This window comes from Amphimedon queenslandica, unplaced genomic scaffold (assembly GCF_000090795.2).
Source record: "Amphimedon queenslandica unplaced genomic scaffold, v1.1 AMPQUscaffold_13101, whole genome shotgun sequence".
In the NCBI taxonomy this organism is placed as follows: domain Eukaryota; kingdom Metazoa; phylum Porifera; class Demospongiae; order Haplosclerida; family Niphatidae; genus Amphimedon; species Amphimedon queenslandica.
Window position 1 is genome coordinate 61,043 of NW_003546663.1, and position 27,399 is coordinate 88,441.

Below are 27,399 nucleotides of genomic sequence, written 5' to 3' on the forward strand. Positions count from 1 at the left end.
TGTCTGCCCTGGGTAAATGCGCTGATTACTTTCATGAGAATAGCATCTTGGAGCATTTAGAGGATCACAAAAACACATTGACTCTGCATCACTTGTTGAGCTAATGTGGGAGTTTCTCAAGTTAAACTGATATTTGTCTGCACTAGATCTATCATATCCATACATATCACCACCAAATAGTCTAGCAGAGTTATTTATTAATGTCAGAGGTATATTTGGTGCCATTAATTTCATGTCGCTACTCGTTGACTCTTCAACATAGATTCCTCCACCTTTATAAGAAGCATGATTATCAATAAACTCCAAGTTAGCTGATGGTGTTAATATCAATATTGATGAGTCGTTTATTGCTAATCCTCCTCCAACTACTCCAGTATTGTTCCTGAATATTAAATTATTCTTAATTGTTACTAATGATCTTTCAAGTGTCAATCCTGTTGAGGTACTGTTAGCAACAGTAACATTACTGAGACTAATAGGATTAGATAAACTGTTTGTTATCTTATTTCCTCCATTTCCAATAAGTTCAGTATCTATTATGTCAATTTGGGTGAATCTCAAGAATTTTCCATCAATGTATAAGCCTTCATTTATATTGTCATACATCAGACATGATCTAATAATTAAGTGATAGTTCATTGTTCCAGGTAAGTACATGTCACTCTTGATGTTTAGTCTGAGGTAAAATCCCCTTAAAGTATGATAAAATTGTGTGTCTTTAAATACAAGAGTGGAAATCAATTCAACACCAGAATAATTGCAGTCAGTGCTAATTTTTTTTCCAAAAACAATGCTTACATCATATCCATTAGCATAGTTGACATGATGAAACAATGACTTGGTGACAAAAAAATAAAAAAGACTGTCACTCAAAAATAACGAAGCCCCAGCACTTGTTACAGTATTGCTGTAGTCAACATGATCAAAGTTGATTGATGCATTGTAAGAGGAGCCGTGCTCCATGTTTAGTTCCAGTATAGTGCCCTTTAAGGCAACATTGGTCAGTATCAATGAGTAATGGGGTAATTCCTTACTGCATACTGGAAGAGGATTATACTTTATTTTGATAATATAGGCAATGAAAACTGATGACAGTACCTTAACATCAAAAGCATTTAAAAATTTGATGCTAATATGGACTGCCTCTGTGATAAAGAACGAATTAGTTATCGTAATATTGTTGGATGAATAGATATCAACTAGGCAGTTACTAATTGATAAATTTGAAATATTGATATGGCTGCTGTCGTTGACTAAAAGAAATGACTTATAATAATTTATGCAGTGAATAAGAGGAGTCTGATCCAGTCCATGTAGAGTAACATTCTTTACTGCAGTCATGTTAACAACATAATTGCTGATGCTACTAGTTCCAATGAAGTATAAGATGGTGTTATTGTATTGAGACATATCCCTAGCATACACTGATAAAGGATTACAAGGTGACTGAGTAACTGAACTGCAGTCATCAGACACATAATACTGACCAGAGGAGACACTGCAGGAACTACTGAAGAATAAGAGAACAACCACTAACAGGAGAGACATAGCTACTGCTTGTACTGACTAGCAAATTCACTCATATACTTGTGAGAAATGATATTGCTGTAGCTTTTTGCATGCACATATGTCATGCATTCACCTATTTATAGGTGGTTGTACTTTCAATCTGATTATGTGGGTGGTTGTTATGGCATAAACATGTTGACACTGATTTAGAAACAGGAAAGGCATACTGTATACTTCTTGACTGACTAGCACATCATTATTAGTGACATGAGAGATGATATTGTAATGGGCTGTGGGTAGTTTGTGCATGCTCCTTATGTCATTCACCTATTTAGAGATACATGTAGTTGTGTTTTTGGACTATTCCCTCAATCCCTGTGGTGCATGAGTTACCAATGATAACCAACTAATTATGCATTAGCTGCTCAACATTCTCTAAATATGGAATTGTAGTATGTAGTCTTTGTGATAGATTAGCTATTATTCAAATTATTGTAGGAATACAATGTTTCACAGTCTGTAGTTCATTTCTACTACAGTATAGCGGGTTATTTTTGAGGATAACAAATTTCACAGATTTTTTGAGATTTGCGAAATTACATGTAATTCTGCGATTTTCCAGACACAGGTCATTCGCAAAATTTATTATCCTCAAAATAAACCCACTATACGGTATACTTATACTCAATATGTCTGAGTAATACTTGTATAGATGCTGGTATATCCTCTTTCTCAGAGATTTGATTACTGAGGATGCATGTTTCAGAGGGCAATAGCTAAAATACATTTAGTGTTAAAAGAAGTATTATTATATAGGCGGTAGCCTATATTACCGTATAGCTTGATATTTTCGTGGGTCGATATTTTCGTGGTTTGCTCCTGGTGGGGCAATTCGTGGTTTAATTTTCGTGGTTGACAGTTTACATAGCCTGTAAGGGGATGGCACTTCAATGATTTCGTGGGTTTAAATTTCGTGGGCAGCCCCATAACGTCGAAAACCACGAAATTTACATTCCACAAAAATTTCAAGCTATACGGTATGTAGGATTGACATGCCACTGCATTAGCTATATCTAATGTAACATGTAGCTATTCAGTAGTTATAATTGCAAGCATATCCTAACTCATTTACCGTGCATATGCAATGTTTGTGTACAATATAAATAAACAGCTATTGTTGATAGTACCTTGCATTAAACCCACAATTTCCTGATGCCTAAGACATCCCTGACTACCCTAGCTTGATTGAATGCACCTTGTGCCTGCTTAGTAGAGCAAAACACTTTGATGATGTAGATTTACATGTATTTCTTCAATTTTGTCACTTTGTAACTATTATAATATTTTGTTAGGTGGAGATGAATAAACCAACTCGTATGCTTCACCTCAAACTAACTGATGGAGGTCTAACTATTAATGGAATGGAATATTCGCTGATTAGATCAGTCAATACTGACTCATCACCTGGTATTAAAGTATGTTGCATACAGTTATAATAATTATAATATTTATGTTGAGTGTATTGACATAATAGTGGGTTATAAAGAATTTATGACATGAAACTACAAATGTAATTTTGTAGTTTACATTTGAAGTGTGGGTTGATTGAGGGTTTCCCACTAAGTGAGCTAAAAAACATAAGTACTGCACAATGTAGTACTAACAAGGCTTTTGGAGCAACTTTAAAAATTCATTAAAAAATCCAAAATTGATCAGAATCAGTTTAAACTTGCTACACAACATAAAAACACACATATAACTATTATTTTTTAAAATATAGAAATGGAGGATTCTCTTCTAGTCATTTTTGTCATAATTTGGCCAAAGACTGGCCCAATTTTTAATTGATCAGAATCAGCTCAAACTTGATAAGAACATGTATATGTATCAGACTTAAAAATATACATGTATGAAGAACTCTCTTCTAGTAGATTTTGACCAAAATTTAGAGCTATACTGTGCTTTAATCCTTCTTTCTGTTCATAGATATGTTTGAATGGCCCTATCAGATACAGATTAGGTACTTTGCTATTAACTGATGATAATGTCAGTGTGTTAGGAGGAGCTGTTGAGGACCTAGTGAATATTAATAATCAAGGGAAAGTACTAGCCAGAGAATTGTAAGGATTGAGAGATGTCATGAGATGTAATGCAGAGTAATAGAAATGAAAGATGTACCGTATAGCAGGTAAATTTGGAGGGGTTAAATTTTGGCGAATTGCTAAATTTTGGCAATTGGCTGGTTTTAATTTGGCAAATTTGTGGCCACGTGCCATTGAGCATGCGTATAATGGCTCAAAATGGTGGGGTTTTATTTTGGCGAATGACTTCAAAACGCCAAATTTAATCCCCTCCAAATTTACCCGCTATACAGTACTGTACATGTATATTGTTAAGAATAACTGTACAGCTAGACATTTTTGTGGTACTAATTTTGTAAATGCAAAAATTTAATGTGTAAATGTTTTCCAAAATGCATTTGCAACAATACTATGGACGAAATGAATTTTAGTGGCTATTTGGGCTAGTATAATATAGAAACAGAGAAGATTTAATCAGTGAAGGAGAAGGAAGAGAAACTACTGAAGCATTAGATCCAGAATTAATTATGTTAATATCGATCAATGAATTGAAGCCATTACTAAGAACACACAAAGCACCACCTACTGTATATGTGAAGGTAAATATTGTTTGTTATTGTTATTATACAATAAAAATAACATTAATAGATAGCTTACCCATACACCATGGCTGAGGTTATGAAGCATGCTTTGTACCACACATACACTTCCAATTTTTATTACATTTTATAATACATATCGATATCCTCATGCTATGTTTAAACTGCTTCCGACAAATAATTTTAAGTTTTGAGCATTTTAGCCAATTTTTAAAAAAGCAAGGTCACAATTTAGTGCATGGCCTTGGCTAAATTTTCATGATGTAGGAAGTGCAACTTTTTCTCTTTGTTAGAGTCATGATTATCTTATTATAGGCAACTATATTGAAGTTGAATGGGTCCCTATCTCCTGATAGAGGAGTGTGGTACCTACAAGTAACAATAGCTGATGGTACAGGAGAGATGCCTGCTGTACTGGGGAATGCACCACTAGAAATATTAATAGGAATCAATGCTAGAGACTTTTACAGTGTACCACGAACACAAGGGGAAGAAGTAATTCAACCACATCCATTAATATTAATAATTATACATAATGTGTGTGATTATAGGGACTGAGGAAATGTAAAGAAGTATTGTCAAGGTTACACTGTGTGATGGAGCTAACAATAACTAATGAACCAACTATAACTAGATTATTAGATGTATAGAAGAAAATATATAATAATAATTAATTTTAAAATGTATCATTACTCTGTATTATTAATTTATTATTATTATTATTATTATTATTATTATTATTATTATTATTATTATTATTGTTTATTGTTATTTATAGCAGTATAATATTTAGTGTGTCCAGTTACTAATTGTGATGGTGATGATGAGTGATTGATATCAGGGGAAGAGGAGAGACCAAAATTTGAAGGGGGATGAGGAGCAACTACAGTATAGGTATCAGTAGCTTGGGAATTAGGAGTAAGAGTATGAGTATCTTCAGAATGGGAATGAGGGAGAACAAAAGTATAGGTATCAGCAGCGTGGGAATGAGGAGCAACAACAGTATAGGTATCAGCAGCATGGGAATGAGGAGCAGCAACAGTATAGGTATCAACAGCATGGGAATGAGGAGCAACAACAGTATAGGTATCAGCAGAATGAGGAGGAACAAAAGTATATGTATCAGCAGCATGGGAATGAGATATTTCAGCTTGAGAATGAGAGCTCAAGGATTGAGTATGAGGAGTTGGAACTGCCTCTAACTCATCAATAGGATCAGAAGGAAAAGAATACTAAGAACAACAAGAATAATTTAATTTGACAAAACGAGTATAACTTTTACCTTTTTCAGTATTTCTTGACATGTGGCAAACTTAACCTCCTTTTTCACGCAGCTCCTCTAATAATAATAACAATATAAAAATTAATAATAACAATTATAAGCATGTACATATACTGTACATGTACATGTACAATGTACATGTACGAAGCAATGAATATAACAAGCAGCTAATGTAAAAATTATGTAACAAACAATGTAAAGTATCAAACACAATATTAACACACTGCAAAAATTTTATCAACTCTTCAGTGATTTTATTTCATGTACTTCTACATTCTATTGTATGCTAGTCATAGCAAAAATAATGAAAAAAATTTGACTGATAAAAAAAGGAATTTCGCCAGAAAATTTGACATTACATCATACAAAATGCACCAAATTAAACTAGAAAAACCAAAATTGAAACTCATGTACATGTACTGTATAGTGGGGTTTTTTTAGGATAATAATTTTTGTGAACGACCTTATATCCGGAGGTTTGCGGAATTAATTTTCCATAATAAATTGATTGGCAAGGAATTTAATTTTGTGAATCTTAAAAAATCTACGAAATTTGCAAAATTTGTTATACTAGAAAAACCTTGTTATACGGTATAATTAGTGTTTAGTGACACAAGAATTACAATAAAATAATACTCACGTACTGTAAATGTTCAAATAAAAGCCAGGGCATTTATTTCTTTCCAGGACAAAGAAATTGCGTAAGATAAAAAAAGAAAAAGTAAAACTGGGATTCGAACCCGAAACTACAGACTTAACACACTCAGCTTAACAAGTTAGGCCATTTGGGACACTCTAAAGATTGTGGGACTTACATGTACATGTATATTGAATAAAATATGCGTATCTTTACTTGGAGATTCTTAGTACCAGGCATTTATTCAAGCCCGGCCTTTATTTGAACATTTACAGTACATGTACATGTATAACTGACATTAACTGTACATGCGTTGTACCTTTCTCTGGGCTATTATGGTAACAGGTATGTCTCTTATCAACTTGTGAGTAAATGGATGACGATACATTTTAGTCCTAGTGGGTGTGGTGACTGTAGTCTGTTGACATGGCGACAGATACGACAAATCCGTGTCATCCTTTTCTCTCTTCGTCTCGTACGATTCGTCATCAAAATTCCGTCGCCTTTTTCTCTCGATGCGGGATTGTTCTTGATAATTATCAAAAGTGAATAGAGTATCGGAAGTATCAATTACTTCATCATCAATTTCTCTTCTTATTTTCGGTAATTTCGGATACAGAGAAGGTTCATTATTCAACTCTTCTTTGCCAGTCAATAGAGAACAAGCAACAGTAGTCATTACAATGTCTCCGTGTCCATGATAAGGTAACTCAGCGAAAGAAAGCACTGACTCCACCTCCTTCCCCTTCATCTCATACAGATACTGCCCATCCTCCGTTATACCATATATGGTCAATAAATTATTAGGATGACCGGATATGCTTGCTAGTTTAAGGGCCTGGTTTTTAAGAGAGAAACTCTTCCACGAGCAACTAGTTGAGAATCCGCTATTTGGTAATTGAAACAGCCATAAAGTATCATTCCTTTTTGAATAGCACCATAAACCCTCTGCTGCAGTGGTCACATTATCAAACAGTAATTGCGAAGTCGCTCTAAATAAACTGGATATGTACCCCAGCATGCTGACTATCGGCGGTTTACTAAGTTTCTCCCATTTGATTGGTCGCGTGTCATCTGAGATACCATGGCAACCGTGGACTTCCCCTCCCTCCGTTACGCCATATAGGAAATCACTCGTTGTCATGGTAACATGTGCCAATTTTGGCGGGAATGGCGGTGATATTTCTTCCCATTTTATTGGACAATAACTGGAGCTTCTCACTCGACCGATATTTCCAATTAATGTCCCACCCTCTCTCAATACAGCTACCAAATACTTAGAACCAATGGCGACTTTAGTGACATGACAACGAGTGGGTAGCCACGCCTTCCCCAAAGGATTAGAATAATTGATTTTATCTCGTACGTGTAATTCACCGTCTTCCTTAACAACAGAGCAGACGGAATCATTAGCTCCACCCACTACAGACCCATATGGGCTGGTCTCCTCAACTTGTCTCCATTTCATTTGAGTCTCTGGGTCACTGGTCACGTGACAAAGAACATGTACCCCGCCTACATCATCACATATCCACAGGTGAACTGCACTGCAATTATCACCGGAGGCCATGGATTTTCTAAAATTTATTTTATTTTATTTCAAAGATTTTTTTGAAAAGAAAATGTCCACTCCTCTTGGGGGTGTGGTGACACCGCCCACTTTCAAAATGGCGTTCTTCTCTGGAGTGTTGCGATCGAGTGCTGCGAGTCATATTTTATCCAACACACTCGTGTTTGAGGCCTTTCTGTTCGCTTATCTCACTGCAGCTCTCTGGATGCAAAATATAAATATTTATAAAACAGTAAGGCCCAGCCAATACCGTTAATACTTAATTATTGTAAAATTTCTATTATTTTATTTTCCATTTTTTATTTGTTACAAATGGGAGACTAATCAGGGTCGGGGTTTCCCACAAAGTATGTTATGTGAGCTAGAAAGCTTTAGCTTCATTAGCTGACAAGCATTATAATACAGTACATGGGATTTGGAGCTACCTATTAAAATAATTCATAAAAAATTAAATTTTGATCGGAATCAGCTTAAAGTTGTTACCCATCATAAGTACATGTATACACATCAGAAAAAATTATAAAAATGGAGAATTTTCTTCTAGTCATTTTTGACGAAATTTGGCTGAAGACCCTGTACTATAGTACAGGGACTTTGGCCTGATTTTTGAGTAACTTTAAAAATTCATGAAAAATTTAATTTTGATCAGAATCAGCTCAAACTTTCTACACTACATAAAAACATGTATATGTATCAGGAAAAATTATAAAAATGCAAAATTCTCTCCCAGTCATTTTTGACGAAATTTGGCTGAAAACTCTGTACTATAGTACAGGGACTTTGGCACGATTTTTGAGTAACTTCAAAAATTCATGAAAAATTAATTTTTGATCGGAATCACTTTAAACTTTCTACACTACATAAAAACATTTATATGTATCGGGAAAAATATTTAAAATGCAAAATTCTCTCCTAGTCATTTTTTGACAAAATTTGGCTGAAGACCCTGTAGTCTGTACTATAGTACCGGGACTTTGGCCCATAGTACTGGTAGTTATCATCATGGCACATGTACTTATCATGGTACTAGTACACACGTAGTTCTTATACTGATGGCACTCTCATAGCCATGTCTTTGTTATCTGTTTTTGATTTGTTACTGTCCAATTTGTACCTGAAATCATACATTGGTTTATTTTCACAATGACAGATTTGTGTGAATCCAGCATGGATGTCACGAAAAATTATACCATGTGGCAATGAAAATGTAGGATTCTGTGGTTTTTATTTTCATGATGAAACAAAAGAACGGGAAATTTGCAAAAATATTTCCCAATGAAAACAAACGATAATAATAATCATTATCTTCATGATTGTATTCTTTAATTTCTTTCTAGAATCTTCACTTGATTGATTATAATTTACTGTTATTTATCGTTCTCTTGCTCTCTCGTCGCCTGGTGTGGGCGGGGTTTCAAGGAATACAAGGACGTGTCAAGTTTTTGGGTTTGAACTCTCGTTACTGGTTTGTGTCTGGTATAGTAGTCTCCCTGGTTGCCTGGGTTGTCAGGGAGCTACTCCAAAGGGCCTCAGTCTTCAACCTTCTATTTCTGTTTTATCCGTGAGTTCATACACCTACTCTGTGCACATGTACAGTGTATAATAAATATTAGTTGAGTCTTCATGTATGCTAATTTAGTGTGATAGTGTTATGTTATTTATGCTACATGTACATGTACATGTAAATGCATTATAAGTTGTAGTACAGGCAATTAATATTTGATGAGTTTCAAATAATTGGTCACTTTGTACATGTACTGTACATTGTATTTCAGACGGCCCTTTCTGTTGATATATTTATGTATAGTCAATGTACATGTACATGCACTTGATGCTATAGTGTTAAATTTGGCACATGTACATGTATGGACATGTGTTTTACATGTACAATGTACATGTACTTGCACATGTAATTTTTATTCATCATTTTATCATTATTGTGATTCTAATTGTATAGAAATTCTCTACCATCATTTTAGGTGTCAACATGATAAATTATAATTTTTTTCTTTTACAGTGTTCTCCTCTACCTCTCGCTGTTTGGATTCACTTTAGACCCAAGACAGTATCGAGAAAAATTTGCCCCTCCTCGCCGCTTCCTTGATCATGTGACGACTACTCGCTACGGAAGCCATTTCAGCAGCACTAATATCCTCCTGCTCCCAGTATCACCTGAGACTATTCGTCAAGAAGTTAACGTGTTGATCTCTGATTTGATCGTTCGCTTGAAACAATTGTTGTTTAATTCCCTCCTCTGTGCTTATTATGTTGGATTCATTCCTATACAGTTTACACCAGTAAGCTATAAGTGTTTGAATGTGTGAGCTACATGTACATGTACATGCACTAAGTGAGATATGTACTGTATAGCTGGTAATTTTGAAGAGGAGTAGATTTTGGTGAATTGCTAAATTTTGGTGATTGGTGAGTTTTAATTTGGTGAATTTAATATTGAGTGTGCATAATGGTTCAAAATTACAGATTTTTATTTTGGTGAATGGCTAGTAAAATGCTAAATTTGCCACTCCTCCAAAATTATCACAAGAGAATTAAGAACATGTACATGTACATGTACATAACAGAATGTACATGCATGTACACATGTACATGTACATTAATAACAGAACATGTACATGTACATGTACATACAGTATTCTCATATTACTTGGCTCCTGGAATATAAGGGCATTGGAATGTGCAATGGTGTTTTTATTGCCATAATTTTCTTGTTTTTTCCATAAGTGGATAAATGATACTATTATCATTATTTCCTTTTGAAACAAAACTATCGTAAGAATGTACATGTACTTGTAAGTATCGGAATGTAGTTGCATGTCCATAAAATACATGTAACTTTAATTATATTCATTGTTTTGCCTACATGTACATGCTGACATCAGCAATTTATGTTTCATTATTCATGTTTCATACACTATTTGCACGTACACACCAGTTTATATTGCCATATACTGTAAGTTAAATGAATATTAATGGACCACTTACCTGTATTAGCTTTGCCCATGAACGAAGAAACTATGAATCAAATTGTAGTGGCCTTTGAGTGCATGTATATTGCTATAAATTTGTAGCTCTAACTTTGTATGCAGCATAAAAGCATTGGTGCATTTATACATGTAATCTATAGTACACATGTTCTTTGGTTACTGGCTCTGTTTTTTAAACTTCCTGCACTTCTTATCCAAATCCAATATGACTAGTGCCAAATTATGTTGCAAACATGGCTGAAAGAGAACAGCGTTGCTGCTTGAATTTGCTGCTCTAAAGGCTAGTTTACAATATTATGCTAGCCCTGACGTTACATTGACACTGGAATAGAATCTGTTTCTATTCTAGCAGAAAGCATGCGTCAAAAGGTGAAATCGCCCACTCATTGAATTAAAAATTGAGGTACGCTGGCCTAATGTCATTGTAAACCAGCCTTAACTTGAACAAACTTCCTGTACTTCTTATCCAAAATAATGATTATAGTGCCAAATACACAAATGTAATATTGCAAGCGTGGCTGAGTAAAGAGAACAACAATAGCAATGTTGGGATTTGGGAGGGAAACTGTTTGAGTTAATGTTTACAAAAAATGTTTTTGTTTTTAGAATCATGTGTATTTTGACAAATGGTGGAGTATAGAGTTGTGTTTCTTCATTTGGGCTAATTCATTTGTTATCCTCTCCTGTCTCCTGTTACCTCCTAACTATTGTCAAATACTCCATCATTGTGCTCTGAATCTAGGATGCTGGGTGAGATGTAATAATGTTGAAAAACCTCAACAGTAAGTCCTGCGTATTGAAATAGGGTCAGTATACTATTAGTAACTATTAGTATTATTGTTAGTATACTATTAGTATAATTATTCTAGCTGACCTTATAGTATAATGGTGCAGTGCAAATATTAACACATGTCTATGAGTTATAATTATAATTTCTTCCTTCTCTCTCAGGTGGTCAGCTGATAAGAAGTGGCCCTTTGATGCGGTGGTAGAATTCAATAATGAGTGCTTTAAAGGTGAAGGGCCTCAAAATGTAGCCATTCCCTGTGACTCTTCACAAGAATGCTTTTATGTAAGAAATAGAATTATGTACATGTACAGTGTAGCAGAAAATTCTTTTGGCCCAATTTTTTTTTTTTTGCAAAATTCGTGTTTTTTCAAAATTCACAAAAATAGAATCTACGAAAATTGTTGATTAAATATAGTTCAACATGGCCAAAAAGTTTTAAAAAATCATGAAAAATAAGCCACAGAATGTAGATTTTTGGAAAAATTCAGGAAAATTTTGGGCCACAAAAATTTCAGCTACATGTATTATATTGATTATTCTTTTTCCTTTTTTAACTCCAGTTATTATTCAACTCAAGGCTTCATATAATATCCTGGCTGCTGGCAATGCAATGCGTTGTGGTCCTGTTTGAGATGGTTGTTCTTTTAAGAGTTGTCCATTGGTATCAGACTCTCAGCATTTCCGTTTTCCTTTTATTCAATTACTTCATACTACACAGACTATTGTATAATAGACTCATTCATGGAAAAATACTAAAAAAGTTACAATAAATTTTAATTATTAATAATAAATTTATTGATTCATTCATACATGTACTGTAGCTAGTTTTGTTTGGAGCAGCATACACTCTTGAAGTGGATACTCTCTATAGTGGGGACCTCCATTAATTTTAATGGACTACACCTAGTGTACAAATAATGCATTTTTAATGTATAAAATAATTTCCACATAAAGGACATACCTCTAGTACTTCAGACAAACTTCTTGTACCCGAGTTGTATGTTATTATAATGAGGTTAATTACTATAAGGAAAAGGAAGGCCACCCAGTTAGGTAGTTTCCATTAAGTAAATTATTATCATAATCTGCAGTAAGGGAGTGTTGCTATGATAGCTGTTTGCTTTCATTTTCATTGTTTGCGTTATGTCTTTGTTTGTTTGTCAATGACTTTTAGTTGTCAATTGAGTAAGAGTATTGTCATTATACTTCAGCTTTTTAAAATAGTTTTTGAACTAACATAAAACAAAAATTAAAGCAAGGGTAAATAAGTGTATTATCAAGAGTACATGTACACATACTCTTGGTAATATGCAGCAAATTTATAGTGTGTGCATGTGCATCATGGGAATGCATTATTAAATTGACCATGCTTAAAAGCAGAAGTCCATTTAAGAGTTATAAATTCTTAATATGTCTTCTTTCTTTATCCTGCATATTGGACACAACAATAAATGTTGTGAACAATCATGACACACACACAGGTGTCCACAGGGTACTATAGCATATTGCTTTGTATTATCAAGACACACAACACAGAGCTTGTCCTCTTCTTCTGGCAAGGATTGGCTTCTTGTTAGTTCATGTGTTAATGTAGGGCTTGGTGTATGATGCATGTTAGGTAGAGAGTAAGGTGTTGGTGGTGTATGTGGGTTTGAAGATTTACACAGAATAAGAGCAGGTAAACTTTCCTGTACTTTCTCTTTAGAATCTCCTCTTGATTTGTACAAGTATTTGTTCTGTAATTGCCTTCTTGTCATGATGGGAGCTGGAAGAGAAGCAGTGTCTTCATTTTCTTGAGCAACAGGACAATCTGGACTCATCTTAATGTGTATGCCAGCTGGACCCTTTCCATCCATCCACTCAATATCAGCCACCAAGTCACATGAATAACACTTAACCTTTACAGCTGGATCAAGTGAAAGGAGATGAAAGCCAGATTTAACAAGATCATCAATTGGCACTTTGCTTGTCTTCGGATAATGTTTAAAGGATTGACGGCGTGATTCTTCCTTTGAGAAATCAATTACCAATTTAGAAGAGCTTTTGTGCTTCATAGCCTCCATTAGGAATGAGCAATTTTTTGACAATTTGCCATGCACAGTAAAAGGATCATCTCCCTTCTTCCATTCCTCATTTCTACAACCACAAGTAAAGCATTGAGTGATATCATCCTTACCAGTATAGTACCAGCCAGCTTCAACCAACTCAAGAACGCCAATTACCCTTGGTATTGGCCAGTACTTGAATGAGCTCTCACGATTTTTTAAACTTTTATAAGCTGCAAATTTGATTGAGCATAATTCTTCAATGCTGAATTGATACTGCTCTCTGATAAACTGGCAATTAGGCTCGGACTCTAAATGACGCCATAAAATATCATCATGTATTGACCAACTTTCAATCCTTACTCTACAAACATGGCATTCAACTATATCTTCATGACCTGTAAAGCAGAAGCCATGAGAGGCCAATGCTGCAATGAGCCTCTCATCTTTAGCCCATGATGGCTTTAAATAGAAAGATTCAACTCTCACATCAAAGGACTGATAATCAAATCTATGCTCCCTTTTGTTATGCTTTTTCAAATCTTTTCGTTTTTGAACTACATGTACTTCAGAAGTAGTAGTGGGCTCAGTTATTGACTTTCTTGTAATTTGTGGACTTACTGATCTCTTTCTCTCTTTGCTGTGACTCCTCTCTTTTGACCTACTGGCCCTATTCTCACTGACACTCCTCTGATATGCCTGTTTTTTTGGTTTATCGTAATAGTGTGGAATGATACCACTAGTAGGTGTAACCATTTCATCTCTCCTGCCATAACCATGATGACCCTGTCCAGTGTAACGTGGTTGCTGAACACCCACCAGTTGATCTCGTTTGCTCGAATAAGGGTTTGCTACTTTCCCATCCCTGCCTCTCCCATCTCTATGATATTCATCTTCAAATCCATCAGTAGCAACAGTGTCAAAAGTTTCCAGGTACTCAAAGAAATCATTTCTTGAAAACTGACCAGCATCAAAGCTTCCTTTGGGCTGTAGCATAGTATCCATTCTAAAAGGATGAAAATAATCAATAATTATACAAAATAAGGCTTTCTGAGCTACCTGCTGGTCTAAGTTGGTTAGTGGTTACAGCAAAATTGAAGATTAAAGGTCAAAATTTGCAAAGAAGGACTAGGACACGCCCTACCCTTTCATAATCACGCGTTACTATAGCAACTAAATCAATAATGGTGGAATTTGTTTGCCATATTCAGATAGTTGGGAACTTAAGGTCTATTGACTATCACAAAGCTGAATATGTAGCTGATGTAAGAATGCAACATATTATTGCTATTAGACTAAGCTATTACTTTGTATTTTTCAGTTACTGGTAAGTGGTTATCCTAAGAGATTCAGTAAGGGGGCCAGTCAAGGGTTTATGGAGTTTCAGTGGAGAGAATACAAAGACAAACTGAGCAAGCTTAGTGATGGAAGCGTAAGAAATACTAACAGTTCATGTCATTAGAACTTATACAATACTGGAATTTACAGTTAAGATAATAACTGCCATGATAGGTGCTAACCACTGCTGCATACATGCCACTGCAAGTCTAGATTGTATAGTGGCATGGAGTGCCATAACTGCCAGGCATGCTAGCAGCCTAGCACTGGTTATGTATACATCTACATGTAGCTGATTTACAATATTTGGTCACATAGTTGAAGAAGGGAGTGATAAGTGTACCTCAGTGATGCTACAACATTGTATACTGCATGCTCATGCAGACTCAATTATAGCATCATGCATTATGCTACTGCAGATCTACACTGATGCAAAACACATCTAGCTACTAAATGATAGTCTCACAAATACTGATACCAGTTCTCCATTATCCTAATTAAAGTACTTTTCCTCTCTTCTCTGTCCTTACCTCAATAGAATGTTGAAGAGAAGCTGGTCCTCAATACAATGGGAGAGGCAGCAATATTTAGTAATGGAGAGCTGAGATGGAACACAGCAACCTTCTCCAACTGGGCAGAAATTGAATACTTGCCTGCTATACAGGAAGCTATGTGAGTTTGCATTCCTTTAGCCTAATCATACATTCCATTGTGAATGGTGTTACAATACGTGGGTATAGGCAATCAATTGACTTCCCTGATAAAGCCTTCCAAGCATATTCTCAATATATTTCTAATGAGAAGGTATGTTACTCTAATACTGCACACAAATGCACGCATGGCAAACAGATATTTGGCTCCATTCCATTTCAATCATGCATAGCTATCATAGACTAATCAGTGAGTATTTTTGGACACACACACTCACACAAACTTAATTATTCTTTGCCACTGCCTCTCTTTTATAGTATAGCTATGTATTCATGGAATTCAGTCATGCTGGCAAGCCTCTTGGTCAAATCTCATTTGAAGTAAGACAGACATATTGCACATAACTTGAGCTATACTTCCATATTACCTGCAAACTACTGACAGCATAGGTGACCTTAGTGTACATTTGTGTAAATATTATTTCATCAATGATTGCAAATAAAGCCACATCAAACTGTCAACATTGACCTTAGATAATAGAGTGTAATATATGTATATGCTTTGATGCATGCTTCTTCCATGAATATAGCTATTCAGAGAACTATGCCCAAAGACAACACAGAACTTTGTCTGTTTATGTACTGGAGAAAAGGGAGCAATAGAAGAGGAAGACTCAGCCATCATTAACCTAACATACTCAATGTCACTGATACACCGTGTGGTACCCAATGGCTGGATACAAGGAGGAGGTGATTATAGAATACAAGTACTGTATATGCATGACATAATGTGATTGAATTGATGGTGTACTGTAGTCACTCGGTATGATAGCAAATATCAGTGTAATCTAGGTTAGCTGATAAGGAAGAGAGGACATGCATACAACTTGTTAACCAGTTTGTGATTATGTTGTCGGATGAGACAAACAACAGAGGGAAATATAGAAGCTACTTATTTAGACTATAATACATTATTAGACTATACACATTATTATAAGCCCAGTATCTAATGTGTATTCACTATTCATTTCCCTTAGATATATGTGGTGGCAATGGTGATGGAGGCTATTCAATATATGGGCGCAACTTTGCAGGTGCAGACATAACTGCATTCATAATAACAACTTGATAATAATTGCTGTATTATATTCTTTCAATAGACGAGTGCTTTGCTGTTAAGCACAACAGTAAAGGGATCCTAGGGATGGTCAATCATGGAAGAAATACGAATAATAGTCAATTCTACATCACATTAGCACCAGCAGAATGGATGAATAATAGATACATGGCATTTGGGTGAGTGAGAGAGATAGAGAGAGATTAAATGATTTTTTCTCTCTCTCTATAGTCGTGTTATAGAAGGAATTGATACTCTAGAGGCTATAAGTAACATAAAGACGTTCAATGATAGGCCACAGGATCAGTGTATTGTAACACATTGTGGAATATTAACTGTACAATGAACTAATATTGATAGCAAAATTGTACTCCTACTACATTCTTCACATTAATTTTATTATTATTGTTATTATTATTATTAACATAAACTTGGAACATGTTATAAAGGCGACTGTAATTTTAACGATGTAACAAATAATAAACCCAGTCAATTGGCTTTTTAATTTTAATATCTTACTTTTTACAGCTTAAAGTTAGTTTTTAGTACCTAACGTGTAGATTAAAACCATGTAAAAGTTTTTTTTAAATGCAACCTGGTAAAAATACATGCATTCCAGATTCCAGTTTTTATGGTATTATTAATTTATTATTATTATTACTTTATGGTATTATTATTATTTTGTTATTGGGAGTCAGCTATTTATTTTTGTAAACAACATACTTGAAGTGATTACATTGATAGTTATTTATTAAACAAGAAATACCAGCATATAATCCAATAAACAAAAATATTATTATTCTACTCAAGGCAGTACTGTTATAATATAATCTCATTTGTTCTTGCTTTTATAGTAATCACCTACACACATTGTGTATGTAAGGAAAAAGGAGGAGGAGGAGGAGGAGGAGTGGAATGAGGGAGTAGTATCAATATACAATACAACATTCTTGACATCATTGCTATTAATTGTTATCCTGGGGGCGTATGATTATGTGTTTACCTAAACTGTGAATAGCTTCAGCAGTTATGCTGGGATACATTGACGTAGAAAAACTCCCGTAAATGATGTACTGCTTAGTCTGCACTGCAATAAAGCCTGATCCACCACCCTAGGGCCAAGACAGAAGGAATCAACAATAATGATAATAATAAGTTATCACACTCATTATAGTAACATTATTATAACTCTAGCTGGCACATAAATATTTACACTATAGATCCATTGATAGTGAAAATAAGGAAACTCTATCATGTTCTTAATTAGCTGATAAGGATAATAAGGATTATAATTTAGAATAATAAATACAGATAGCAATTAGATCAAAGTATTCATGACATGAAATTGACTAATTTGTCAATTACACTCATGAACCTTCACATGTACACACATGCATGATCAGATATTCTCAAATGGAGTCCCCTCCTTCTAATTTGTAATTGCATTACACATTACTAAAATTAATTATGAATCTTTAATATACATGTATATACAGGCTTCTATTTAAGGTTTTTGAGGGGATTCCTCCAAAATTGAGCTTTTGTGCTCAAAAATTGGGCCAAAGTTCTTGTATTATACAGGGTGTTTTAAAAAATTTCAAAAATTTCAAAAAGAGAAATCTCCATTATTATAATTTTTCTTGATACATGTTCTTATGTGGTGTAGAACATTTAAGCTGATTATCATTGGGGCGAGCATGAGCGAGACCCACACTAATCTGTCTAGGTCTATTTGCGTTACGTTTTGTTTATCAACGGAAGAATACGAAAATTAAATTAGTATACTATAATTGATAAATTTGGACCATGTGGGCAAAATTAATTTAGAGGGTGTGGTCAAAAAAGCAAGATGGCGGAAATTTTAACGTGACAAACTCAGATTGAGTTTCTAACAGAGAGGGGCTGTCTAAAGCATCTCTAAAGGGTGAAGAACTTAAAAGCAGTTTGATCTAAGACTCCTCTAGATTAGTCCTCTCATTGACAGAATTAAAATTGTGAGAGAAGCTTGATTAGAAGTTTAGCTTGTCACTTTTTCTCAAAGTATTAGGACAGTTCATTCTTGTCACTTTTACTAGATCATTTTGGTCAGTGGTGTTAAATAGTGGGTTTGCTCTGTTCAGACCCTGCCGGACTATGAGGATGGGGTCTGAATATGCATGCACGTTAAGAGCTGGATTGATTTTATTTCAGTAGTTTTATTTCAAAAAGATGTTAATTGATGGAAGCTTGATTAAAAGTTTAGCTTGGCACATTTTTTTCAAAGTGACAGGATAGTTCATCCTTGTCTCTTTTACTGGGTTATTTTGGTTGTGTTAACTGGTGTGTTTGCTCTGTTCAGACCCCGGCCATGAGGCTGGGGTATGAATATGCATGCAGGCTAAGAACTGGATTTATTATAATTTTAATCTTCTTATCAAACAATGTGAATTGATGGCTCGCCCCCTCAATGTTTACATTCACCTAGTTAAATTTAATTTTATTATGAATTTTTAAATTTATTCAAAAAATTGGGCCAAAAACAGGTACATGTACTTTGGCCAAATTTTGGCAAAAATTAAAATGAGAGAAATCTCCACTTTGATAATTTTTCCTAATACAGATTTCTTATGTTGTGTAACTAAAAAGTTTAAACTGACTCTCATTGAATTTAAACTTGCTACAAATTTTTAAAGTTACTCAAAAAATGGGGCCAAAGTTCCTGTACTGGCCAAATTTTGCCAAAAATTAAAAGGAAAAAATTCTGCATTTTAATAAAATATTATGTACACATGTCCTTATGTCATGTAAAAAGTTTGAACTGATTCTGATCAAATTTTGATTAAAAAAATTTTTTTAAGCTACTCCAAAAAAGACATGCATTAGTACTTGTAAGCTCATGAAGTACAGTATGTTGTTTAGCTCACTTAGCACACTTTATTATTACATGTGTGATTTCTACTAAAATTAAATTGACTTTTGTGGATTTTATTTTCGTGAATCAGAAAGGAATCTTCAAAATTCACGAAATTTGCAACTCTCGAAAAAAAAACCAGTATACAGTACAACCAGTACTTCTATAGTTCAACAGCAGCTACCATCTCCTAAACTAGTAACTTCTCCATTTTTTAAAGCAATCCACGTTTCTGTTTCAAGCAAAAATATAGTATCTGTAATTCAATTTGACATACATTGTACATGTGCATGTACATGTACACGTAATTCTAATTTTACAAAAGGAGTGGAATGAATTGTATAATTATATTTTAATTACATTTGCCCTTAGGTATGTCTTAGATCTACATGTACATGTACTACATGTACATGTAATACTGACCTTTTTCCCGTAAATGGAAGTGTTATCTGCTCTCACACATTGATATGACGCTCCATTAAAATCAATACCTTCTTCGCGTACTTTCTTAAGCTCATTAAACCCATCAACTAAGGACTGAACTAGGTCTTTACTAGGCTATGGAACGAAATGAGGTGATAGTCAACCATTCTTTCAGTTTATAAGCTCTACTTCAAATCCAATCGAGGCTGCCTTTACTGATCCTGATGCTTTCCTGATCAGACAACATGTCTCTACATTCCCAGTGGCCGTCAGAACCTCCTGCAGTAACTGTTGATGGGTAGAGGACATAAACACTGGGAGGTTTACATGGAATTGTATGGAAATTGGAAAATGATTTTCCCGTATTTTTCCGTTTACTGGCAAATTACTGCCCTTTTTTTCTGGATATTTTCTGGATATTTTTAGGATATTGCTATTGACCTATTGTCACCATAGCAACATTAACATGATAACTGTTCATGATAGAGAACTCTGCAGGGAACTCTTGGGGTTTGATCAAGAGAGAGAGGGAGAGGACGAAAAGAAGAGAGTGAATGTTTCACGGATTCATAGCGAGGCACAGTTCTCCGAAACTGCTACAGCTACTGCATTGTCTCGTACCAACACACACAGTCAACTACTGAGAGCTCAGGAATGGCTCAGTCGCAAAGCAAGGAGAACCATTGTTGTAAGTACACTATGCACTTGATTCATTATACTTGCTTTCTTTTAATGGTGGTTGCAGTCCTTACCCACTGAGCCTGATGTCAAAGCAATACAGTCCATGTGCAGCGAGTTGGAAAAGGAGAGACAAGAACTTTTTAAAGCAAGTCAATTTTAGACTTTGCAAGCAATCACCGGCAATATCTTTGTTTCTTTTGTAAAGGAGATTGAGGACTATTTGTCAACTGCAGCTCATTACAAGCAGTGCAAAAAGGAGATGCTCTATCAGAAATGGAAAGAGCAGGTCTTCCTTCCCTTGCAGTCAGCCATTACAAAGACACTTCAGTATTCCTACTCATTCAATGATACACAGAGAAAGCAGTTATTCAATCAATACCTCCATGTGCAGAACAATAAAGTAAAGCATGTAATATGCATACATGTATACTGTATAGCGGGCAAATTTGGAGTGGCTAAATTGTGGTGAATTGCTAAATTTTGGTGATTGGCGGATTTTTAATTTGGCGAATTTGTGGCCACGTGCCATTGAGCATTATAATGGCTTAAAATGGCGGATTTTTATTTTGGCAAATGGATATCAAAATGCCAAATTCGCCAAATTTAATCCCCTCCAAAATTACTCGCCATATGGTAATTTATGCACATGTATCACTATACTAGGGCGTATTTTTGGATACTATTACAGTGGAGGAGTACAATCCAATGAGACTACACTACATTGCAGCAAGAGCACAGGTAATCATGAAATACATGTACTGTATAGCTAATGGTTTTGTAAAGTTGTAGTTTTGATTGGCATTTGTATTCAAAAATTATAAATGTATATGCTCAATTTACATTCAAATTCAATAATCGATCACCAAAGAATTACCGACATTTACCCATTCAAAATATCAGCTAAATGTACATTGTATAATGGTACTAGAAGAAAAAATTATTATTGGGCTCACTGTTACATATGGTTGTACATGTACATGTACAGTACTGCAATAATGCTCAGTTGAATGATTACTAAGGTTTGTAAGGTTTTTAAGGCTTAGTCTTAAGGTGATTTTAGTTGTACACATATAATAATAATATTTTTTAATTTTCATCTTCATTTTCTTTCAATAGACTCTTTGTCTTGATGATCCATTGTTATCGCAGCAGAGAGATCATCTCAACGAACTGACTGTCATGCATAATTGTGATGTGGGTGTACCAAGTGATGGGTCAAGGAACATACAGACCACTGTGCCATCAGGTTGGACAAGCACTGATCCTGTTCAATGGCTGGCAATGAAGCTAATCCAAATAAACAGCGAGGACAGACACAGGAGCAGGTAAAGGCATTTTATGCATGTAAAAAAAACAAAAATCTAATGATATATGATACACCGTATAGCGGGTAAATTTGGATGGGCGAAATTTTGGCAAATTGCTAAATTATTTTGGTGATTGGCTGTTTTTAATTTGGCGAATTTGTGGCCACGTGCTATTGGCCATTGAGCATGCGTATAATGACTCAAAATGGCAGATTTTTATTTTGGCAAATGGCTATCAAAACGCCAAATTTGCCAAGTTTAATCCCCTCTAAAATTTTCTGCTATAAAATTTTTATAGCGGAAAATTAAATTTTAAATTTAAATTAATTTAAAATTAACTATAAAAATTTTCTGCTATTGGTTTTAATTTTAAAGTGAAGTACATGTATGCATCGAAAGGTGTCAAATTGCCCAAATTGATACTAGTTGATGCTAGTCAAATTGATACTAGTGTCATTATCATAAACCAGGCTTTAGATTCAGTCCTTATATAGTCGTCTAGTTATAATAATCATTAATTATTTTTTTAGGCAAAAGGTTAAAGATTATCAAAGTGCTACACACTTTCTCGATGCGACCACACTGATCAGAGAAACTGATGATGCAAGTGATGAACCACAAGTTCCTCATAAGACTCCAATCAAATATATAAGAGGAGAAGAAATTAATTTACAATGGAGCTAGCTAGTGACCTTATTGTTATGCACATACTACATCTTTTAACTAGTGACTGGAAGTATATGTATTTTATACAATTTAGGGCAACTATTTATTTATTTTTGTTTTACATAATGTAACTATAAGATCAAGGTTACCAAAAAGACTGTGGCATATTGTACTCAAAATTTGACAAGACAACTTATGTTGCATTGAAAGTTTGAGCTGATTCCGATCAAAATTGGATTTTTTGGGTATTTCTTAAGTTGCTCCAAAATCGGGCCAAAGTCCCTGTACTATATATAGTACAGTGTCATTGGCCAGATTTTGCCAAAAATTAAAAGTAGAGAATTCTTCACTTTTATAATTTTTTCTAATGCATATACATGTACTTATGTTGCATTGAAAGTATTGGCAAATTTAATCAAACATTGCAAGGATAGAACACTCAATACTTTTCTGATACATGTACATGTTCCTATTATTGTGTAGAATTTTAAGCCTGAGCTGACTCCAATTAAAATTAGATTTGTAGAAGGAACTCAAAAATTGGGCTAAAGTCTCTGTACACATGTACATGTATAGTACAGGGTATTTGACCATAAATATTATGTCAAAATTGGGGAGAAAAATTTTTATTTTTATAATAATTACTATTCATACATTATACATGTACACGTTCTTATGATGTGTAGAAAGTTTGAGCTGATTCCAATCAAAGATAGATTTTTTTTAATTTCATGTACTAATTGTCAGCTCACTAGCATGCTGTTTAGCCTATATATCTATGGTTTAGCTCACTTAGTGGGAAACACTCATTAGGATATGGGTATGTCCAACTGCAACAGGATAACAAAAGATTCTTCATCTACTCTACTTAAAATTTTATGCTGTGTACGTAAATGTACATGTACATGCACATAAATTCATAGACACTTTTTGGCAAAAATATCAATAACTTATACAGCTTTAATAATACAGGTATGTGTATGGCATTTGGCCAAAAAATCAGAATTGGCACAATTAAACTTGGGTCTTGAGTGTGCAGTACATCTGTACATGCCCAGTACATTTTTGTAACTATTTATCTTGAAAATTGCACAAATTCATGGATGCATGAGATAGAATTTTGATTTAATAAAGCAACATGACTTTGGCTTGAATTAAAATTATAAGATCTTATGACATACCGTATAGGGGTTATAGTTAACTGGAAATAAATTTCGCAAATTTCGCATTTTCATTAAATTCGCGAAATTAAATTCAACAAAAGAGGTGTGGCACACTAGGAAAAATGGCTGCAGAAGGTAGATTCGCGAAAATTTATACCAACAAATGGCAAATCTGGACAAATTCGCGAAACTTTATACCAACAAAATAAAACCCCTATACGTACATCTATTATGTAAATGTAGATATGCGAATGCCAGTGTCTAATGAGTGTATTATGTATTTCTCAATATTCTTATTCTGTTATTTTTAAGACAATCTTTAAATATATTATTTATTCTATAAACACATCAACATAGCAACATACAACGAAACATAAGATCTGTAATAATAATAATAATAACACATTAGCATGAGGCAAATAATTATTATTGTCACTATTGCTTGTTGAAGTATCTATTAAATCATAAGAAACTTATAAAACATTATATCAATACAAAACTGCCTTACTCATGTTTGGCCCATCGTGACAGTTGAATGAGTTGAGCTGTTTCATTCGAGAAATGACATGCAAACAAGAGCATATTCCTTGGCTGGACTTTAATAGCAAATCTCATGAACAGTAAAGAATATATGCATAATGCTAAAGAGAGAGAGGGAGAGAGGTAGGAGATACATGCAGGGAGAGAATAGAGGGGGAGAGAGGGAAAAAGAAAGGTAAGAAAGAGAGGGAGAAAGAGAGATGGGAAGAGAGAGAGAATAGAGGGGGAGAGAGAGAAAGGTAAGAGAGACGGAGAGAGAAAGAGAGAGGAGTAGGAGAAAGCAATGTTAATGATATTCATATCATAACTATAATGCTACTAATTTTTTGTGCTTACCAACGGTCATCTTTGGACTGATGTACTTTGGATCTTTCTTCATATCTTGTATAGCAGCTAATGGCAGCCCCCAGTTAGCAACTGATCATTAATAAAAGAAGAACAGTACCTTACTCACTATAGCCCTGTAGGCCTACTACTTACCTGGTCCCCAGAAATGCTAAAAGTAAAACAATAAATTAAATGTAATGAGGAAAATATTGGACTTACGGTGCTGTTGTAGAAGAATACAGTAACGAGAGAAACATAAATAAAAGAAAAATAAGAGGAAGTAATTTCAGCTTGACTAAACAACTATGCACAATACATGTGAATTCCATTAAGTTCACACCTCACACAGAAATGGGTGGAACATCATTTCATTGATGTATGACACAACACTTCATGAAGTACTCATTCAACATATAATGAAAAAAAAATTAATGTGCACATTCGTAATGGAGCCCTTTAATCGACCATTCACAGAAAATACATGCTACGATTAATGCAAATCTCCATGGTTGCCATATCCCTAGTCTTGCCCCGCCCGACTACCATATCCCATTCACAAATATTATTGAAGGAGGGTAACAAGACACTTTCGTTTATCTACACTCTCCTTATACTGGCCCTAGGCCTCAGACACATGTTATTAAACACCAAATACAAGCAGCATTGTCCGGCATTGGCTGGACTAGTTTGTTGTCAGTAACACCTCACTAATTGCATACATTTTTAATACTGTGAAACAGTCAGACTAACAATTAAATTGAGTCTTTACCTCATGAAGTATGATCTCCATTCAGGAGACCTTAACGGAGCGAGTAATCGGCTAGCCATCTTCTTCACTGCTTCTGATCTTCTGCTGCGTTGCTATGCTAAGCCTGACCTCCTCCTTTATTATTCAATGAATTTTAAATTAGTGTGATCTATGAATATTAAATTTGAAAATATACAAACGTGAACGAAAACTTCACGTTAAAGAACACGTGCCAGCTGTGCCACGTGGTTTCAGTTGGGCCACAGGGCCAGGGCGGGAAAGATGGAAGCGCTGTTTGAGGTTTTTTCTGCCCCTTCTTCTCCCTCATCTCCCTCATCTCCCTCTCCTCTTCCCGCGTCTCCTTCTAAACCTTCACCTGTTCCTCAATCCTCTCGCTCTAGTGAAGAAGGTAAGACAAGGCCCTTAATCAGTTCTTGGACTTATTGGCTTGCCACCTGCTTCGCTGACTTTACCTTGCCCACATTTTGTTTTCTATTCTACGCCTTTCTATTTTAGATTTTCCCGTGCTCTATTGTTCTTCATTTGCTGGGAGGACTGCCAAGTTACTGCACAATGGATTTGTGAAGCAGGGTCTGTTACAATGGTATGATAATGAGTGTTTAATGGAAGGTGTGCTTTTGACTTAATAATAATGAAGGATTGGGATTTCTCTTTCCTGTAGTGCAAGGGTTGTACATGTATTTACTGCTTGCCTTGTTTAATGAATAGGATTCTTTGTGTGACATTGAAAATGTTATTATGTATGTGACTATGTGCATGTACAACTATGACAGTATCCTGTTCTTAGCTTCTTTGTTTGATTAATTCTACAATGTACATGTATGTTCATTCCTTTATCCTGTCTATTCATTGACAGCAGACATCAGGGCTGGTGTTGAGTTTCTGCAGAATAAATTTGAAGCCTTTCAAAAATCATCACCCCACCTCTGCTTGTTTATAGTTTATACTGTCAGTCTAGTGTTCAGCCCAATGTATAAACTAGTGGTCTATGGTAGACAATTCCTAACACCACATTAACAAATCTTTATTCTAGAAGGGATGGGGATGTGTATACTGCCAATAGTGCAAGGGGTTTATGGGCTAAAGCCTCTCTCACCCTCTTAAAGTAGAAATGTCTTAGCACCAGCTAAATTCCTTTTAAAATGTAGCTGTGAAGTACATGTAGCATGTCCATGATCTATAGCCCGTGCTAACTTGCAAAAATTTGCTTTCACTTTACACGTTCTTATTGATGTTGTTATGCAAATGCAATGTGCTGTTTCTGACTGATGGGTTTAACCATAATTATTTTAAATGTATATACAAATTTTTAGAAATACATGTACGTGCACCTTGGGCTAGAGTCTATTACAGTATTATTGTGTACTTCTATGATCTAATATTTATAACAGTTCCCAAAGCATTAATATTGGTGATTGGAAGTTCTGTGAAGAAATCACTTTTGTCCTAAAACTAATTTGCCACATTTACACGCACATATACATGCATATTTTTCATCTTATTGGGCATTCTTTTTAAATTATTTTTTATTTCTAGTATTTTAGATTGCACTGATTGTTTTCCCCATTGCTTCACTGGTGGATACATTCCTTTGTTTGGTCACATGACAGTCACATGCTCTTCCTTACATAACAACAATAGCAACAGTTTATTCTTAATATTCAGACACCATTTATACAATATAATCAGCTCTACTGGCAACAGTAAGTACTTAACATGTAAATTAATTTGTTTATTATTATAATATTATTATTATTATTATTATTATTATTATTATTATTATTATTATTAGGTGTATCGTTGAAGTATTGTTGCGAGTTTCTTCATTTCATTGTTACCTACGTCTCTCGCTTGTCTTTAATGACACACACTGCAACACTTGACGGCATCATCACTAATCTGACCAATACAATCCAGTTGTTAGAGTCATGTGACCAATTGAACGAAGACGGGATACATGTATTATTACATGTTTATTGGACGATGGTATCACTACTATACACAGCAGTA

The 27,399-nt window shown here is 34.7% G+C and overlaps 9 protein-coding genes across 9 annotated transcripts in view; 5 read left to right on the plus strand and 4 right to left on the minus strand.

Annotated features, from left to right (window-relative positions):
• LOC109585215 (recQ-mediated genome instability protein 1-like) overlaps positions 1 to 4,866 on the plus strand; it is a 13,594-nt gene extending 8,728 nt beyond the window's left edge. Inside the window, exons 4-8 of the mRNA XM_020001209.1 lie at positions 2,862 to 2,984; positions 3,496 to 3,629; positions 4,048 to 4,189; positions 4,505 to 4,684; positions 4,741 to 4,866. Of these exons, the coding sequence (XP_019856768.1) occupies positions 2,862 to 2,984; positions 3,496 to 3,629; positions 4,048 to 4,189; positions 4,505 to 4,684; positions 4,741 to 4,839 (678 nt within the window). The 3' untranslated portion in view covers positions 4,840 to 4,866. The remainder of the gene's footprint in view (positions 1 to 2,861; positions 2,985 to 3,495; positions 3,630 to 4,047; positions 4,190 to 4,504; positions 4,685 to 4,740) is intronic.
• Positions 4,867 to 4,889: 23 nt separating this feature from the next.
• Positions 4,890 to 7,731, minus strand: LOC109585213 (uncharacterized). The gene is made up of 3 exons (XM_020001207.1): positions 6,428 to 7,731; positions 5,472 to 5,528; positions 4,890 to 5,421 (listed from the first exon to the last, which is right to left on the minus strand). The coding sequence occupies exons 1-3, from the start codon at positions 7,676 to 7,678 to the stop codon at positions 4,945 to 4,947; spliced, it is 1,785 nt and encodes a 594-aa protein (XP_019856766.1). The 5' UTR covers positions 7,679 to 7,731; the 3' UTR covers positions 4,890 to 4,944.
• On the plus strand, positions 7,704 to 12,264 carry LOC100640808 (transmembrane protein 39A-like). The gene is made up of 6 exons (XM_003389305.3): positions 7,704 to 7,910; positions 9,016 to 9,239; positions 9,696 to 9,975; positions 11,290 to 11,465; positions 11,635 to 11,755; positions 12,034 to 12,264. Exons 1-6 carry the CDS (start codon positions 7,731 to 7,733, stop codon positions 12,241 to 12,243), a joined length of 1,191 nt encoding a protein of 396 aa, XP_003389353.2. The 5' UTR covers positions 7,704 to 7,730; the 3' UTR covers positions 12,244 to 12,264.
• Positions 12,265 to 12,625: 361 nt separating this feature from the next.
• Positions 12,626 to 15,470, minus strand: LOC105314113 (putative inhibitor of apoptosis). The gene is made up of 2 exons (XM_011408079.2): positions 15,387 to 15,470; positions 12,626 to 14,524 (listed from the first exon to the last, which is right to left on the minus strand). The coding sequence occupies exon 2, from the start codon at positions 14,521 to 14,523 to the stop codon at positions 12,862 to 12,864; it is 1,662 nt and encodes a 553-aa protein (XP_011406381.1). The 5' UTR covers position 14,524; positions 15,387 to 15,470; the 3' UTR covers positions 12,626 to 12,861.
• LOC100640933 (peptidyl-prolyl cis-trans isomerase A2-like) lies at positions 14,666 to 17,085 on the plus strand. Its single transcript, XM_011408075.2, has 9 exons — positions 14,666 to 14,783; positions 14,840 to 14,950; positions 15,395 to 15,528; positions 15,597 to 15,660; positions 15,825 to 15,887; positions 16,097 to 16,256; positions 16,544 to 16,600; positions 16,667 to 16,802; positions 16,855 to 17,085. Exons 1-9 carry the CDS (start codon positions 14,703 to 14,705, stop codon positions 16,967 to 16,969), a joined length of 921 nt encoding a protein of 306 aa, XP_011406377.2. The 5' UTR covers positions 14,666 to 14,702; the 3' UTR covers positions 16,970 to 17,085.
• A 261-nt stretch (positions 17,086 to 17,346) lies between these two features.
• LOC100640047 (profilin-4-like) lies at positions 17,347 to 20,307 on the minus strand. Its single transcript, XM_011408077.2, has 4 exons — positions 20,126 to 20,307; positions 19,937 to 20,071; positions 17,627 to 17,735; positions 17,347 to 17,484 (listed from the first exon to the last, which is right to left on the minus strand). Exons 1-4 carry the CDS (start codon positions 20,243 to 20,245, stop codon positions 17,456 to 17,458), a joined length of 393 nt encoding a protein of 130 aa, XP_011406379.1. The 5' UTR covers positions 20,246 to 20,307; the 3' UTR covers positions 17,347 to 17,455.
• A 27-nt stretch (positions 20,308 to 20,334) lies between these two features.
• Positions 20,335 to 22,769, plus strand: LOC105314115 (protein FAM228B-like). Its single transcript, XM_011408080.2, has 6 exons — positions 20,335 to 20,624; positions 20,682 to 20,762; positions 20,823 to 21,017; positions 21,281 to 21,355; positions 21,734 to 21,942; positions 22,455 to 22,769. Exons 1-6 carry the CDS (start codon positions 20,403 to 20,405, stop codon positions 22,606 to 22,608), a joined length of 936 nt encoding a protein of 311 aa, XP_011406382.1. The 5' UTR covers positions 20,335 to 20,402; the 3' UTR covers positions 22,609 to 22,769.
• A 1,285-nt stretch (positions 22,770 to 24,054) lies between these two features.
• On the minus strand, positions 24,055 to 25,518 carry LOC100640173 (mitochondrial pyruvate carrier 1-like). Its single transcript, XM_003389300.3, has 6 exons — positions 25,390 to 25,518; positions 24,840 to 24,843; positions 24,774 to 24,789; positions 24,630 to 24,710; positions 24,262 to 24,394; positions 24,055 to 24,207 (listed from the first exon to the last, which is right to left on the minus strand). The coding sequence occupies exons 1-6, from the start codon at positions 25,446 to 25,448 to the stop codon at positions 24,189 to 24,191; spliced, it is 312 nt and encodes a 103-aa protein (XP_003389348.1). The 5' UTR covers positions 25,449 to 25,518; the 3' UTR covers positions 24,055 to 24,188.
• Positions 25,519 to 25,644: 126 nt separating this feature from the next.
• Positions 25,645 to 27,393, plus strand: LOC109585212 (uncharacterized; the record flags this gene model as incomplete). Its single annotated transcript, XM_020001206.1, has 4 exons — positions 25,645 to 25,777; positions 25,885 to 25,972; positions 26,926 to 27,092; positions 27,182 to 27,393. Coding segments are annotated over exons 1-4 (594 nt in total), but the record flags the coding sequence as incomplete, so codon positions are not given.
• Between the last annotated feature and the right edge of the window lie 6 nt (positions 27,394 to 27,399).